General features: G+C 45.9%; 2 protein-coding genes across 2 annotated transcripts; one reads left to right on the plus strand and one right to left on the minus strand.

Moving 5' to 3' along the window:
• Positions 1–4,148: 4,148 nt before the first annotated feature.
• BO88DRAFT_409122 (uncharacterized protein) lies at positions 4,149–4,778 on the minus strand. The gene has a single exon (XM_025707881.1). It carries the CDS (start codon positions 4,452–4,454, stop codon positions 4,179–4,181), a length of 276 nt encoding a protein of 91 aa, XP_025557366.1. The 5' UTR covers positions 4,455–4,778; the 3' UTR covers positions 4,149–4,178.
• A 2,738-nt stretch (positions 4,779–7,516) lies between these two features.
• Positions 7,517–9,309, plus strand: BO88DRAFT_200158 (camp independent regulatory protein). Its single transcript, XM_025701861.1, has one exon. The coding sequence runs from the start codon at positions 7,797–7,799 to the stop codon at positions 9,156–9,158; it is 1,362 nt and encodes a 453-aa protein (XP_025557367.1). The 5' UTR covers positions 7,517–7,796; the 3' UTR covers positions 9,159–9,309.
• Positions 9,310–12,657: the final 3,348 nt, after the last annotated feature.

Below are 12,657 nucleotides of genomic sequence, written 5' to 3' on the forward strand. Positions count from 1 at the left end.
AGAGGGAAGGAAGAGGGAGGGAGGGGTGATGATCTCCATCAGCAATGTCTGCGTCGGGTAGTTGATCTGCGAGTGCGACGATGAAAGTAGGCTTACTGACATGGCAGTACTACAAGACCAACCAACAGAAGTCAATAAATACTAGCTGACAGCAACAGCAATAGCAACAACTAAATGCCACTGCCACTACCATAGCAATAGCAAACAACAGGCTCCATCTTGTCTGGAAAAATTCCTGCATATCAGTTACATTGAATTAGATTAAAGCGAAATAACACTGAATAAAATAAAATGAAATACAGCCACCCCCCCACGTCCACCCACAAGCCCACCATCAAAGTCCAAGCGCGTCATCCAACACGATGACACCTTAATCTAATTATCCAAAACAGTTAACTACGCGACTGTCAAATAAAAAGTAAGTAAAAAAATAAACGAATCAAAGCGTCAATCTCTTACATGCATACAAATTACACCGGCCAAACCCAACTTTCGCAATTATTGAGAAAACACGGATGAATGGAATGAATAGCCTGACTACTATCTTTCCCACCCACCATTTCTCCCAGTAAGAAAGAAAGGAAAAATAATCTACCTTAAACCAATTATGCTAGTGGAGATAAGCCCGTGCAACGTTTCACAAAATGGCTGCTCCTCTTCTCCTGTTTCTGTTTACTTACACGCACACACACCCTCTAACCCCCTTGGCATTTCAGAAACCTTTTCCGAATCAAGGGTTGCATTGGAGCATAACCGAGCCCAAACAGTAGGTAGTAGTAGTAGCCTAAGGAGTAAATCCAGGCATACATACATACATGCATACATTGATAGCGGGTAACTATAAAAAATCTTGACTCACAAAAATTCCCAGAAAGCAAGTTTGTTCTTGTGTGACGTGAGTTTATGCAAGGGAACTCAGGGGAGATAAAAGAAACGAAGAATAGAAAAAATTAAATAAATAAATAAACTAAAATATTTGTATTGATCACACTGACTGATTTTCCGTATCATACAGTAGATAGATAGACACAATAGATAGATTAAGTAGGTACGGAAAAGGCGTTTGCCTAACACAGGCTACTACAAGTATGATAACTTTAAAAGGCTACAGAGTACAGATAGAAGAGTTTTGAATCAGACAGGTCTCAATGATTAGCGACCCATTGCGCATTTGTCCGGAACGTATAGCGTCCCTAGTACTAACCTACGTGGATAGTATTGCTGGTTCCAGGTCGATCCAAACCGTGTCACCCAGTGCCTCGCTTGCCTGGTAAGTAAGTCGAAGGCGAACTGGAAGGAAAATTAACTTTAGAGCTCCTCCCCGATCAGCGAAACCTTCTACTACCCTACCACACTACCTACATATATATTACTCGACTCACTTACTTCACTAGTAGATACATCCTCTACAGCAAATAGTCCAGTTCTGCTAAACCCACGGACGGAGTAACTAAAACGCAAGAACCACAGACAACTGGAAAATAGAATAGCAGGCAACACAGGCACACACATCCTCTCCGAAAATTATGGAATCAGTCACAGTAGATCAGTGAAACAATCCACACTAGTTATTTAGTCTAGTCTAGTCTTTGGGCTTTGTGAGTCACGCTCAAAGTCCGATTGGTCGCAGATGGAGAATGAGGTTCAGTCGACTCACACACTTTAAGGTGTCATGGTACCTTGGGTATGACCATAAACAAGGTTTCTTGTTCACATTACACACACACGGTTAATATCCCTCGCCTGGGAGGCGAAAAAGCTTGATTGTATCGCCAACTAACTGTCCGTGACACGTTGGGTGGGGAGGGGGGGAGAGGAAGGGGGGAGCGTTTGTTGTTTGGTTCCATACGCATACTTAACTTAGATATGTGGGAACTCTTGTTCTCTGTGTATCTAGACGGTCTCCCCGGACTACTGTGATCGTCAGTTGCATGAGTGAGGGAGGAGGGAGGCAGGTTCCAGTGGTACGGGCAAATACCGCTTTAAGAGTGTGAAGAAAAGGAAAAGAAGAAAAAGTAAAAACAAATAGTAAAAGCATAAGAATAATAACATTCTTCTGCCTTCTGACATCATTGTTTAACAAAATATCGACAGGTTCGCTGCACTAATCCTCCAGCCAGCCCAAGGGAAGACGATCTGTTCACAATGTATGAATGACTGGATGGATGTAGGTAAGTGTGTACATACATACACACCCGCTGATCTATTTTCAGATAGGTATGGTGGTACTCCAGACTCTCCGCATCGCCTTGCATACATGGGTGGAGAGACAGAAAGAAAAGTAAAGAAGGAAAGCAGAAGAGGGGCGAGCAAGTCCAAAAAACAAGGCTATGCAGGTGATATGTAGGTGCTATAGCTATTGTCCGCCATAGGCGCCAGAGTGAGATGGGAGACGTCGGAAATCAAATCGGGTGTTGCGTTGGATCTAGCAATGTGAGTGAGTGACACCCTACTACTTCGCTAAAGTAGGAGTTTGAGCATCCAGACGGAGAACATACATTAGTGTGAGTCCCACAACATGATGGCAGGGTGTACACACATTACATTTTGTAAACTAATCCTATCCCATACTTGGGTTGTTGTAGCACTGAACACAAGGTGCAGCAAGCTAGCTACCTAGTACCAAACTAATCTACATACCACCGGTTCGTGACTTGGATGGGTTTGTCATTCCTGCAAGGTAGTATAAGTGTTACCGAACAACTTGTTGCGTGAATAAGTAATTAAGGAGACCACACTTTGGCCCCAAACATACACACAGTACTACTGCAACTGGTAAATTCTAGTTTGATAATGTAGACAGGTCCTTCATAATCCAAGTATAACATCAGCCTGCACAACTTTACTACATTCTTACTGACTTACTACGCCAACTGCCTTGTGAAGTGTGATACGCCGTACCTTGCACCGGATGGGGGTCATCGAAAAATTAATCTAAATTAATAACAACAGTCGCATCCTTCATCGAAGAAAGTCTTGTTTTCTTTTATCTCCTATTTGCCCCATGTGAGACATCAGCTGCAACCCAGCCCAGCCCTGTAAGTACTAGTATAGCTTAGTGTCAGCAGCAACTCCTGACCACACCTCCCCGCCAGAATCGCTTGGCCCGAATAATTTACGCATCCTGATGTGGGCCAGCCAAGGAGGGCCAAGAAAACCGGCCAGGATGCGACCGACTTTGTTGGCGATACGCTTATCCTGAACGCTAGTCGGTAGTACGGCTACGCTATAGTTCCAGGAGTTAGTGGTGATGGCGCTGCTGGTATTTAGTAGTCTACTAGTTAGTTGGTTAGTTGTGGTTGGGCCCTTGTAAGCTGTAACGTATCTATCTCACACCCCCTCCTCTCTGACATTCCCATTAACTTTGAAGTTGTTTGTGAATAAGTAGTCACTTTGGAAGCGCCCGAATGGGTTGAAACTTCCCTTTTCATTCATGTTTCAGTATGTGTTTCTTTTTTTATCGTTGCTTTTTCTGTTAGTATTATTATTTCATTTTTCCGATTCGATCGAAATCACTATCGTGATAAAGCAAAAGAAAATGTAATAATTTAGTAGCCTAGCCGGCTTGGTCGGATACTTTCTCTTAGTGTGGTTATTTTCGATCCCAATCGATCATGGACCCCATTAGCGCCAAGGTGTAATAAGAAAATGGAAAAACTGAAGCCTGAAACGGTGGATGATGGATGGTAATGGAAGAAGGCTGTGCAAGACCAGGATACTAACACGTCAAAGCTGATAGTATTAATTTAATCAACTTTGCCAATGTGGAATGAAGTCAACTAGATCAAAGGAATGAGAAGAAGGCAAACCTTCAATTTAAATTAAAGTACGGAGTAATTTCAGGCAAAGAATGAAGCAACGGACAAAGCTCGATCCTGGTTGAATTGCGCCCGCAACTTTATCGAGTCTAATCAACGTTACTGGACAATAAGCTCCGGACTATGGGCGACGCGAATTTCCCGGTCAAGCGCCGCCGGGGAGGTAACGCTCGCTGATTGGAGTATGATAAGTCGCGAGCAGATCAGCTATGTTCTGGTCTTACGTGGCCGATTGATTTGCATATGACTGATCCTAAGCTGGCTTTTTTTTAAAGTTCTTCGTTCTTCTCTTTGCCTGTCGGAGTTCCTTGTTCTGCTTTTGGCTGGGTTTCACTTTGCCGCCCAGAGCTGAAGACCTGCCTACCTGAGTAAAGAGAGGCGTTTTTGAGGAGGGGGAAGAAAGAGGGAGGGCCCACTATCATACTTATCGGACAGTATGTCATGCGAACCATCACCCCGGATAAGATTTGTCAAGCTTTTCACAGGGAATGCCTGGATGTTTGGTCCAGCGGATAAATTCTCAGCTGAGAAAGGGGGCGCATTTAGCAGGCAAAAAGAATTAACGTCTGCCTGGCGCTTATCATTGGTATGCTCAGTTGATCCCTGCTTGAGACCAGGGTAGGTGTTCAGACGCATGGAGAGAGAGGGCCTGGGTTCAACGATAGGTTGGAAGTTATGCCACCCGGAGTTAGAGTCCGAGAAAATCGTTAGTCAGAATGCTTAACATGACCAGCCAGATCACCAACATCGGGCCTATATTGCGACTGACTATCTTTTGACTATATTAGGACTAATTTAACTGCGGCGACAAAGAAACTGCTAATCAGAGGGGAAAGAAATTCCCTATGCGGGATCAGGTGCTCGCCCCGATTCGAGTACGAATCGCCACAGTGGCTGTTGTCATCTGCCGAGAAGCCGAAAGTCCGAGAGCACGGAATTAACGAGTCAAGAATATCAGCGGAAAGGGAATAAAATGTGAAAAGTACAAAGTTAAATAAACGGACCCGAAAATCCAGTCACGAAGCCTAAACAACGGCAAAACGGCAAAGACAGGCGAGCCTACATGGGAGAAAATGTCGTCAGTCTTGGCCCGAAAGGGTCACTTTCGGGCGGAACCGCTGCGTAACCCGGGGATAGTCTAACCCTAAATAATCATAAAAGAAAAAAGCGTATCGTATTCCCCGTCCGATACCGATTACGAATCGGGGGCATGGAACAAGGTCTGTGCTAAAGTTCTTCTAGACGATACGGAGGGCCATCAAAGAGAGATCAGATGAACACGAGAAATGCCGTAAAGGTTTTGATGATGATGGCCACCACCCACAACCCAGTTGAGTGATTGGCGATTGCGTAGGGGTCCAAATCAAGACACAGGCTCGGATGGAGCTGGCAAAACGGAAAAAAGGTTTTACTTTTATTAATATTGTGCACACGCCGGATATCCGGGCATAATTATGAGAAATTCAAACATAAAACCCAAGAGACTAATAAAAGCGACCATGGAACAAGTGGAACCCCAGCCACAGTGGAGGAGGAGGGGGCCATGTCTCTCTTCTAAGCGAGCTTAAGGTTCCTCGTGTTGGATTAAGCTTAAGCTTCAGAAAGTCGCGCACTAATCAATTTCCGGTTGGTAGCAAGCGATCAGAGCGCCACTGGTATCTTCCTAGTGTAATACGGTAATATTCTTGGCCTTTCCCTGTTTGATTACTGAGAATATTCTCAATTTTCTGAATCATGGGTTTTACTGGAGCCAAGAAACCTCCAAGCCTCCAAGCAGCAGACCGGTCAAGATATGGTCGATCGACTGTCACCGGAGAAGCCAAACTGCGTAAGGAGGGCCGCCACGACTATCATGGTATCCTTCCGTCGTCATGATACGGACGGGAAGCTCAATCAGTGTGCAGCATGCTTGCTGCGGAATGAACATCTGGTATGTGGGAATCCTCCAGCCCTGTAAGCAGGAGCTTGTGTCACCCATCATGTACACCTAGTATGTAAACAGTTACTCCATCTGTATACCGATGTATAAAGGCGTCACCTTAACTATTCATGTTGTGCTCCAAGTCCCATACTTGATAGTCATACCGGGCACATCGCTAAGCTTAGTTTAGACTCCACCACCGGAAGTCTCTTTATTTCCTCCCCTCTCCCACCCCTCCCTCCGCGCGCCCCCCTTTTGTTCATATCTCATTATTCACCCTGGTGCGATCACACTCAGTTGATTACTATTCTTTGTTTCTTAGATAAGGAGGGAGGGGGAGGGGGGAGAAGGTGGACACGCTCGGCTATAATTAAATCCCTTTCTTACAAGTGAGATTGACCGGATCTGACCTGGTAAGTATATGGTAACAATCATCCGTAAGACACAAACGGAGTAATCTTAAGCCCCATAGAAAGGTCCAGCAGCAGAAGAGAGAAAGAAAGAGAAAAGAAGAACCGAAGCCTCCACCGGTGCCCACACCAGCCAGCCTCGCTCCCCAGAACCATGGATAATCATCAGGCGAAAAAGAAAAGGTTAAAAACAAGGTTCTATTTGTTTGTGATGAATCCAGCAACTAAATATCAGTCGGATGAGATCATTTGCTGCAGCCGGCTCCTATTTACCCACTTTTTCGGGGGGGTCGTTTCTTTCGTCTGGTTGATTCTCGGTATGGCCAGCGCCTAGAGAGAGGCCCAAGCATTTAGTCCTCTGACCTTCACTTGTCTTGTCTGCTGTGCTGAAAAGGTGTATTGTCAGAGGAAAGAGAACCACTAATGGAATGAGAATAAATGAGGAAATAATAATAATACAACAGATTAAAAAAGAAAAAGAAAACATCAATAATCAGGATAATGGTCATGAGAATTCTTTTTCCGGGAGCTGTTCGCTAAATTGGTTTTTAATCAAATACATACGCCAGTCTTAGTCACTCCCACCCTGCACAAAAAGGAAACTCCCATCACCTAATTTAATTTATTATTACATGGTCTTTCAATAAAAATCACTGCTTGACCTTGTGGGGTTCAGAGTTAAGTCGGTTCCCCACCCTATCTCTAATGCTAATTCTTCGAGTAAGCATTATTCTTTTTCTTTTTTACTTTTCCCTTTTTTGTCATTATTATTATTTATTTTTTTATTATTATAATAATAATAATAATATTTTTTTTTATTCGGGTTCCGATTAGTTTAGTTTAGTAGTCTTTCAAGTAGCTGGATTATTATTCTTATTATTACTACCACGATCCCTCTCCCCTTCTTCTCTTTCTACTGCGACTTGCTGCAACTTGCGACCTTCAACCATTCCCCATCTACTGCTGCTATAACTGAGTCTACCAAGTATAGTACTTGGTGTTGACGGTTACCATACTATCATCGCCCACTAAACAGTTCGTCGCCCGCCTTGCTGCATCCAAGATCGGTTTTAACTGCGACTACAACGCGCTACCTTCCGCCACGGTAAGTCTTGCCTGTACCTGCTCGGCCTTTGCATGTCGTAGCTCCCCTTGTCTCAGCGTTTGTATAACGCTCAACCTCCGCCTGCCTGCATTCTTCTTTATTCTCCTATCAGTCCCTCCCCACTCCTTGTTTCCTATCCCCTTCCTTGCTGCCCTGGTTTCTTTACATTCCATCCCCTCTGTTCTCTCCCCCCCCTCCCCTCCCACTCCACTCCTCCACCCTATCCATTCTTCAATCACATAGATGGGAAATTAATGTTGTTTCTTGACCCTTCAGATTATTTTCCGCAGTGGGTTCTTCACAGCACCTGCTCATCTCTCACCTTCTCTTGAAGCTTGGCCTTTTGTTTCCTGTTCCGGGAATATCGCACGCTTGAACGGTGTTTGTTGAACGGCTACCGAAGAGCCGTTGTTCGACTTCCGACCTCATCAGATTGCCTGCATTCCGGCACATCTTTCAACATTTTTCACCCTACGAAACCCCCGGTCCTAGCGCTTAAACCAACAGTCATCACGGGGACCTATACAGATCACCGAAGGTGGATGGAGACGTATCACGGGCACGTCCGCACTCCTGCGGACGCTATCATCCTCTTCGAAGCTTGTCGCATTGGCCTTCTTCCCCGCGTACAGAGACGTTTATCCGAGAAGGAACGTCAATTAATTCGTTCCGGGTCAGTCTTTGTCTGGGATGAACGCGAAGCGGGCATGCGAAGATGGACCGATGGCAAGTCATGGAGTGCCAGTCGCGTATCGGGAAGCTTCTTAACATATCGCGAGATGGAAGGCAAACGGGGAGGAACCGGTGTTGCTCAGACGACGATGTCGAGAGCTGGTAAAACACCAGAAAGCACACGAGGCAGTGACGACGACCGTGGAGATGGCGCAGACGAAGGGCCGGACGGCTACCGCTACAAGCCTGATGGTTTGATGAAACAGTCCTTCAGCATTACGACATCTACCGGTCAGCACCTCCATCTGATCAGCTACTACTCGAGGTCACATCCGTCTGCGGCCAACCTTCAACAACCGTCGACAGACCCCAATTTGCGACATGTGCGTCCTCAAAAGGGGCTTTATCCGGAGTCTACTGTAAACGATCAACAGAATCTTCCCGTTGTGACCCGTGGTCCTATGGCCGGTGCCGCATATGTGCCTCCTCATCCTATGGCACCCTATGGGCGCTCTCCGGCTGCACACCCGGCGCCATACACTCCTTCATATACATGGCCTCCGACTCCGCTGGCTACTCCGCCTGTTCCCGTCCACTATCCATCTTACCTTCCGTCAGTGTCCCAGCCCAATGGTCAAATACCATATGGCCATCAGGCTGCCGTGCCACCTGGTACGCCCTTGCCGCCTCCGCAACCACCGGGATTGCCGGCATACCACGAGCGGCCGGTGCATGTAGCTGAAGTTACGATGGCGCCATCTCTCCATCAACCGTCGAGCGTGCAGGTGCTTGCAAGCCGGTCACCACGAGTGCCGCCCGGAGCGCACGAGCTTCTTCACCACCGCCCGAGTCCACCGGAGCTTGGCCCACCTCGCGAGATTGCGAGATCGTCACCCCGCACACAGCCACATCATATGCCGCACAGCAACGGCATCCCATCGATTGCGCGCAGTCCCCAGCTTATCAGTCAGCCACCGTCCAGTAGCGTACAAATTCCTCCGCCGAGCACGATGGCGCCCAAGCCACTGGAAGCCAGCACCGGCACCACCGTGCCCAGCATCGGTGCGCTGATGAACGGCACGCCTTCTGGTGGATTGCCGTCGATCGCCGCTCCCCCAGCCCCGGCCGCAGGACGCGCCGAGGGACCCCGAGACATTCCCAGCGAAAAGATCGGGTTCGGAGGAGAAGACATGCGCGCACTGCGGCAATTGGACCGGGTGTTCACCGCATAGTCTGTTGGAGGCATTTTCAGTTCTATTTGACGAAGTTAGATCCTCATGCTGTCGATCTCTTCTTTTATTCTCTTTTTTTTTTCTCTGTTGTATACGAATTAGCATATTGCCTTGGTTTGATACTGTTCAGATTGGAATGGTCACGTTTACGACACTTGTGTGGTTTATTCCCTGGGTTTGCTTTGATCCGTTGGTCCCAGGCAGGCTTGAACTGGATCGGCGTTGTACAAGAGGAGCATTGCTATTCAGCATGGGTGGGGTCTTTTTCTAAATGTTTTGAGTGATTTGGTGTGCTGCATTGATGTTGATAATTGCATTGGGTTCGGTCACGACCGGCGGTTGGGCTGCGATGATACGCCCTGAATACAACAGATCGGAATTCGAACTCAACCTACTTGTAGTTGTAGTCGTACACCAGACCAAGATTGTTTTATATATCCTCCAGTCCAGTGGGCAAAATAGCAACCAGTAATGCCACAATCTTATCTCTACGCCTACTCTTTCTATTGAATTTCACTCCAGCCGACTAATGTAACTGACAACTGCTTAAGTGACTGACACAACAGTCTGTACTGTATCCAACGCTGTCAAACCTGGCACGGCATGAAGCATCAGCCTGGCCAACCTGACATGGGCCATCATGCCATCGCTCAGCGCACCGACCTTGTCCACAGCTGAAAGCATCTCGTTCGTTTGGCAGGGTTGAGGGCCTTCTGCAGTCCAGCTACTGATCCATTACTATCCATCCATCCATGCTTAGCCTACTACCATGTCTGTCTTACTACCATGTATGTATATATCACCACCTCGTCCAAATCCCAATGAGTAACTAACTGACTAAATAACTACTACATATGTAACCGTAATACCATAACATATTAAACTAATTACAATGACATGTACGCATCAACACTCAAGATCTAAAATAGCAATGAAGATCAATATCCGTATCTACATATCCAAGAAAAACAGAATTAATTTCCTGGCGATGATGATAAGAAACTCTTGCAGCCCTGCATATAGTAGAACTTTACGTATGTACATGCATGCAATGCAGTGTTCCTTGTCATATGTATGAAAATCGTTCCTGGCTTGCACATACGGAATGGGAGAGAAGCTTCCATCGGAGTATCGTATCTTAGTACTGACCTGTTTGTTTTTTTTTTTGGTTTATCTGTCGGCATGGAGGGGCTGGGATGATCTGTACAGTAAGTACTCAGATGACGATCGGAGGTGGAGATGACAGGCAAGATGTGAGATGTGTTGGGAGGTGGGTGATGTGTTGGCATCTGGGCTAGGGAGTGCGGAGTTGAAGTGAAGTGTGTGTGTGTGTATCTTTGCTTTTTGTTGTTCTGTCTTCTGCTGATGGCTAGGTGGAGAGGAGATTGCTTTTGCTTGGTCGGTTGGGAATATGGAAGTAGGGTTGGTGGGTATTCAATCTTGAGGATGAATATGTTGGACATTGATCATGGTGTAGGTGAAGGTGGAGGGGATAATTCACGTTTCTGGTCAAGGATATATAAGTATCTTGTTTCTTATCTTCTTCCGATTCTTCCTTTTTACATCTACTAATTACTGATTTCATAAGAGCTACTCTATGTAGTAAACTCAACTAAGCCATGGTAGTATACATCTAGCATACATAGCCCATTATGCCCAACCTATTTAGGCCATTCCCTGGTGTCTACTACGATAATCTATTTCCTGTCTATCTACCGGATTATCCTAAGTTATTTCACCTGATGACAATGATGTGCACCGGCTTAGCGCTAACGATAGATAACTTACTTGTATCTTGACGACAAATACAGCAAAACCCCTACCCGGACATATATATCTATACCAGAGGAGGATTTGCTATCACCATGGTCCTACTGTTCCAAATCAAACCTTATGATAGACAGTGATTCATGAAGCTAGATGATAATATGTACCAGCGAAGATGGATGCCCTTTTCCTCAACTTGGCTGGCAAGGGCAAGTAGGGAAGGGGACCATGAAATGGCACTGAAACTAAGCCGATCTCAAATGATGCAACAGCTTCCACATTAACATTAGGTTCCTGCCATGGAGATATGGTAGATGTCTATCTTCGTTTTGCATATACTGTGACGTGCCAGGAGGAGAAAGATCTGGACAGAAACCACCTGCGTACATTCTATCGGGGGAGATTTACCATTGGTGAGCAGAATTAATATCCCCATACCGTGCACAGCTCATCTATGAGCTGGCCATTCTGGTCGACGAAATACAATTTGGGCGTGTCTATATTCTATCAACCTGATCTTTATTGGGATCAATCATGGTCAGGCCAGGATAAACCCACCGACAGCTATTGCTCTGAGACAAAGTCACGGCCTTGATGCTTGGGAATAATGACGAAGACTCTACAATAGTCTTCGCTGGTCTTGTGCATTGCCGATGCAACATAAAGGCAGTACTATCTTGATATCTGCTAATTTCTTAGACTTCTCCTGACATACCCTGGTTGTATCTTGCTTCTCTGGCTTTTCCAAGACACCCACAATAGCGAAAAAGGGGATGACGAGTTCCCATACGTGTGGTAGAGCTACCACTGTGCGTTCCCTTGAGATAGGGCACGCCACTAGGACAACTACCACTACTCTTGCCGAATATATTACAAAGAAGTACTTTGTTAGAGTTCCTGAGGATTTGGACGCAGCGTATTCTCTTGTCCGCATCACGACCAATGAAGAAGCATAGCTTCGTCACTAAACTGCGGCCGATAGCGTTGTTTCTCTTCGAGAATGTCATCTCCTCTTTAAAAAGCATACAACCAATCTACGGGTACCTCACAACCTACAGGCAAATGATACACACATGAATGAGCATGATATGTCCTACAGAGATAGAAGACATAAATACCCCTAAGGATTGAATATACAATGCAGGTGATGTTTGACCGTGACATTCAGCTTGTCACTGGCTTTCAATTGCAAATATTCGTGCTCAGAATGCAGTACTATCATCCCCATTCTTATATTAACACTCAGGTCGATCCTTGCCGAGAATCTTAAACATTCTTGCACATACAAACCATAAGCATGGGGCCATGTACAGAACTCCTCAAAGTAGGATGACTAGATTGCCCCTGACAATGTGGACAAGAAATCTTCAGATGTCGTCCAGCCTACCCTGGAAACAGAGTGCAGAAGATACCATCATCTTCTATCTATTCTAAGCAAAATGTCTACCGTCCTGAATCTGCTCCAACTAAATACCAGTCGCTAAAGGTACAGAAGCTTCGGCCGCTCTACAATGAATTTGGTCCTTGGTTCTGACGATGGGCTGAGTTAGCCAAGGTTGAATATCAAGCTGTCGTCGACAGAGCTCTACATTCCGGAGAGAACCTCGGTGATTAGAAACTCGAGTGATAAAAAAGAGTATAAAATAAAGCAGGGGTTTGTTGATTCTGCTGCTGCTGCTGCTGCCACCGCACCCCCATGGCTCGCCGACATGGAACGTCTCGAATCAATGAT

This window comes from Aspergillus vadensis (assembly GCF_003184925.1).
Source record: "Aspergillus vadensis CBS 113365 unplaced genomic scaffold BO88scaffold_39, whole genome shotgun sequence".
Lineage (NCBI taxonomy): Eukaryota > Fungi > Ascomycota > Eurotiomycetes > Eurotiales > Aspergillaceae > Aspergillus > Aspergillus vadensis.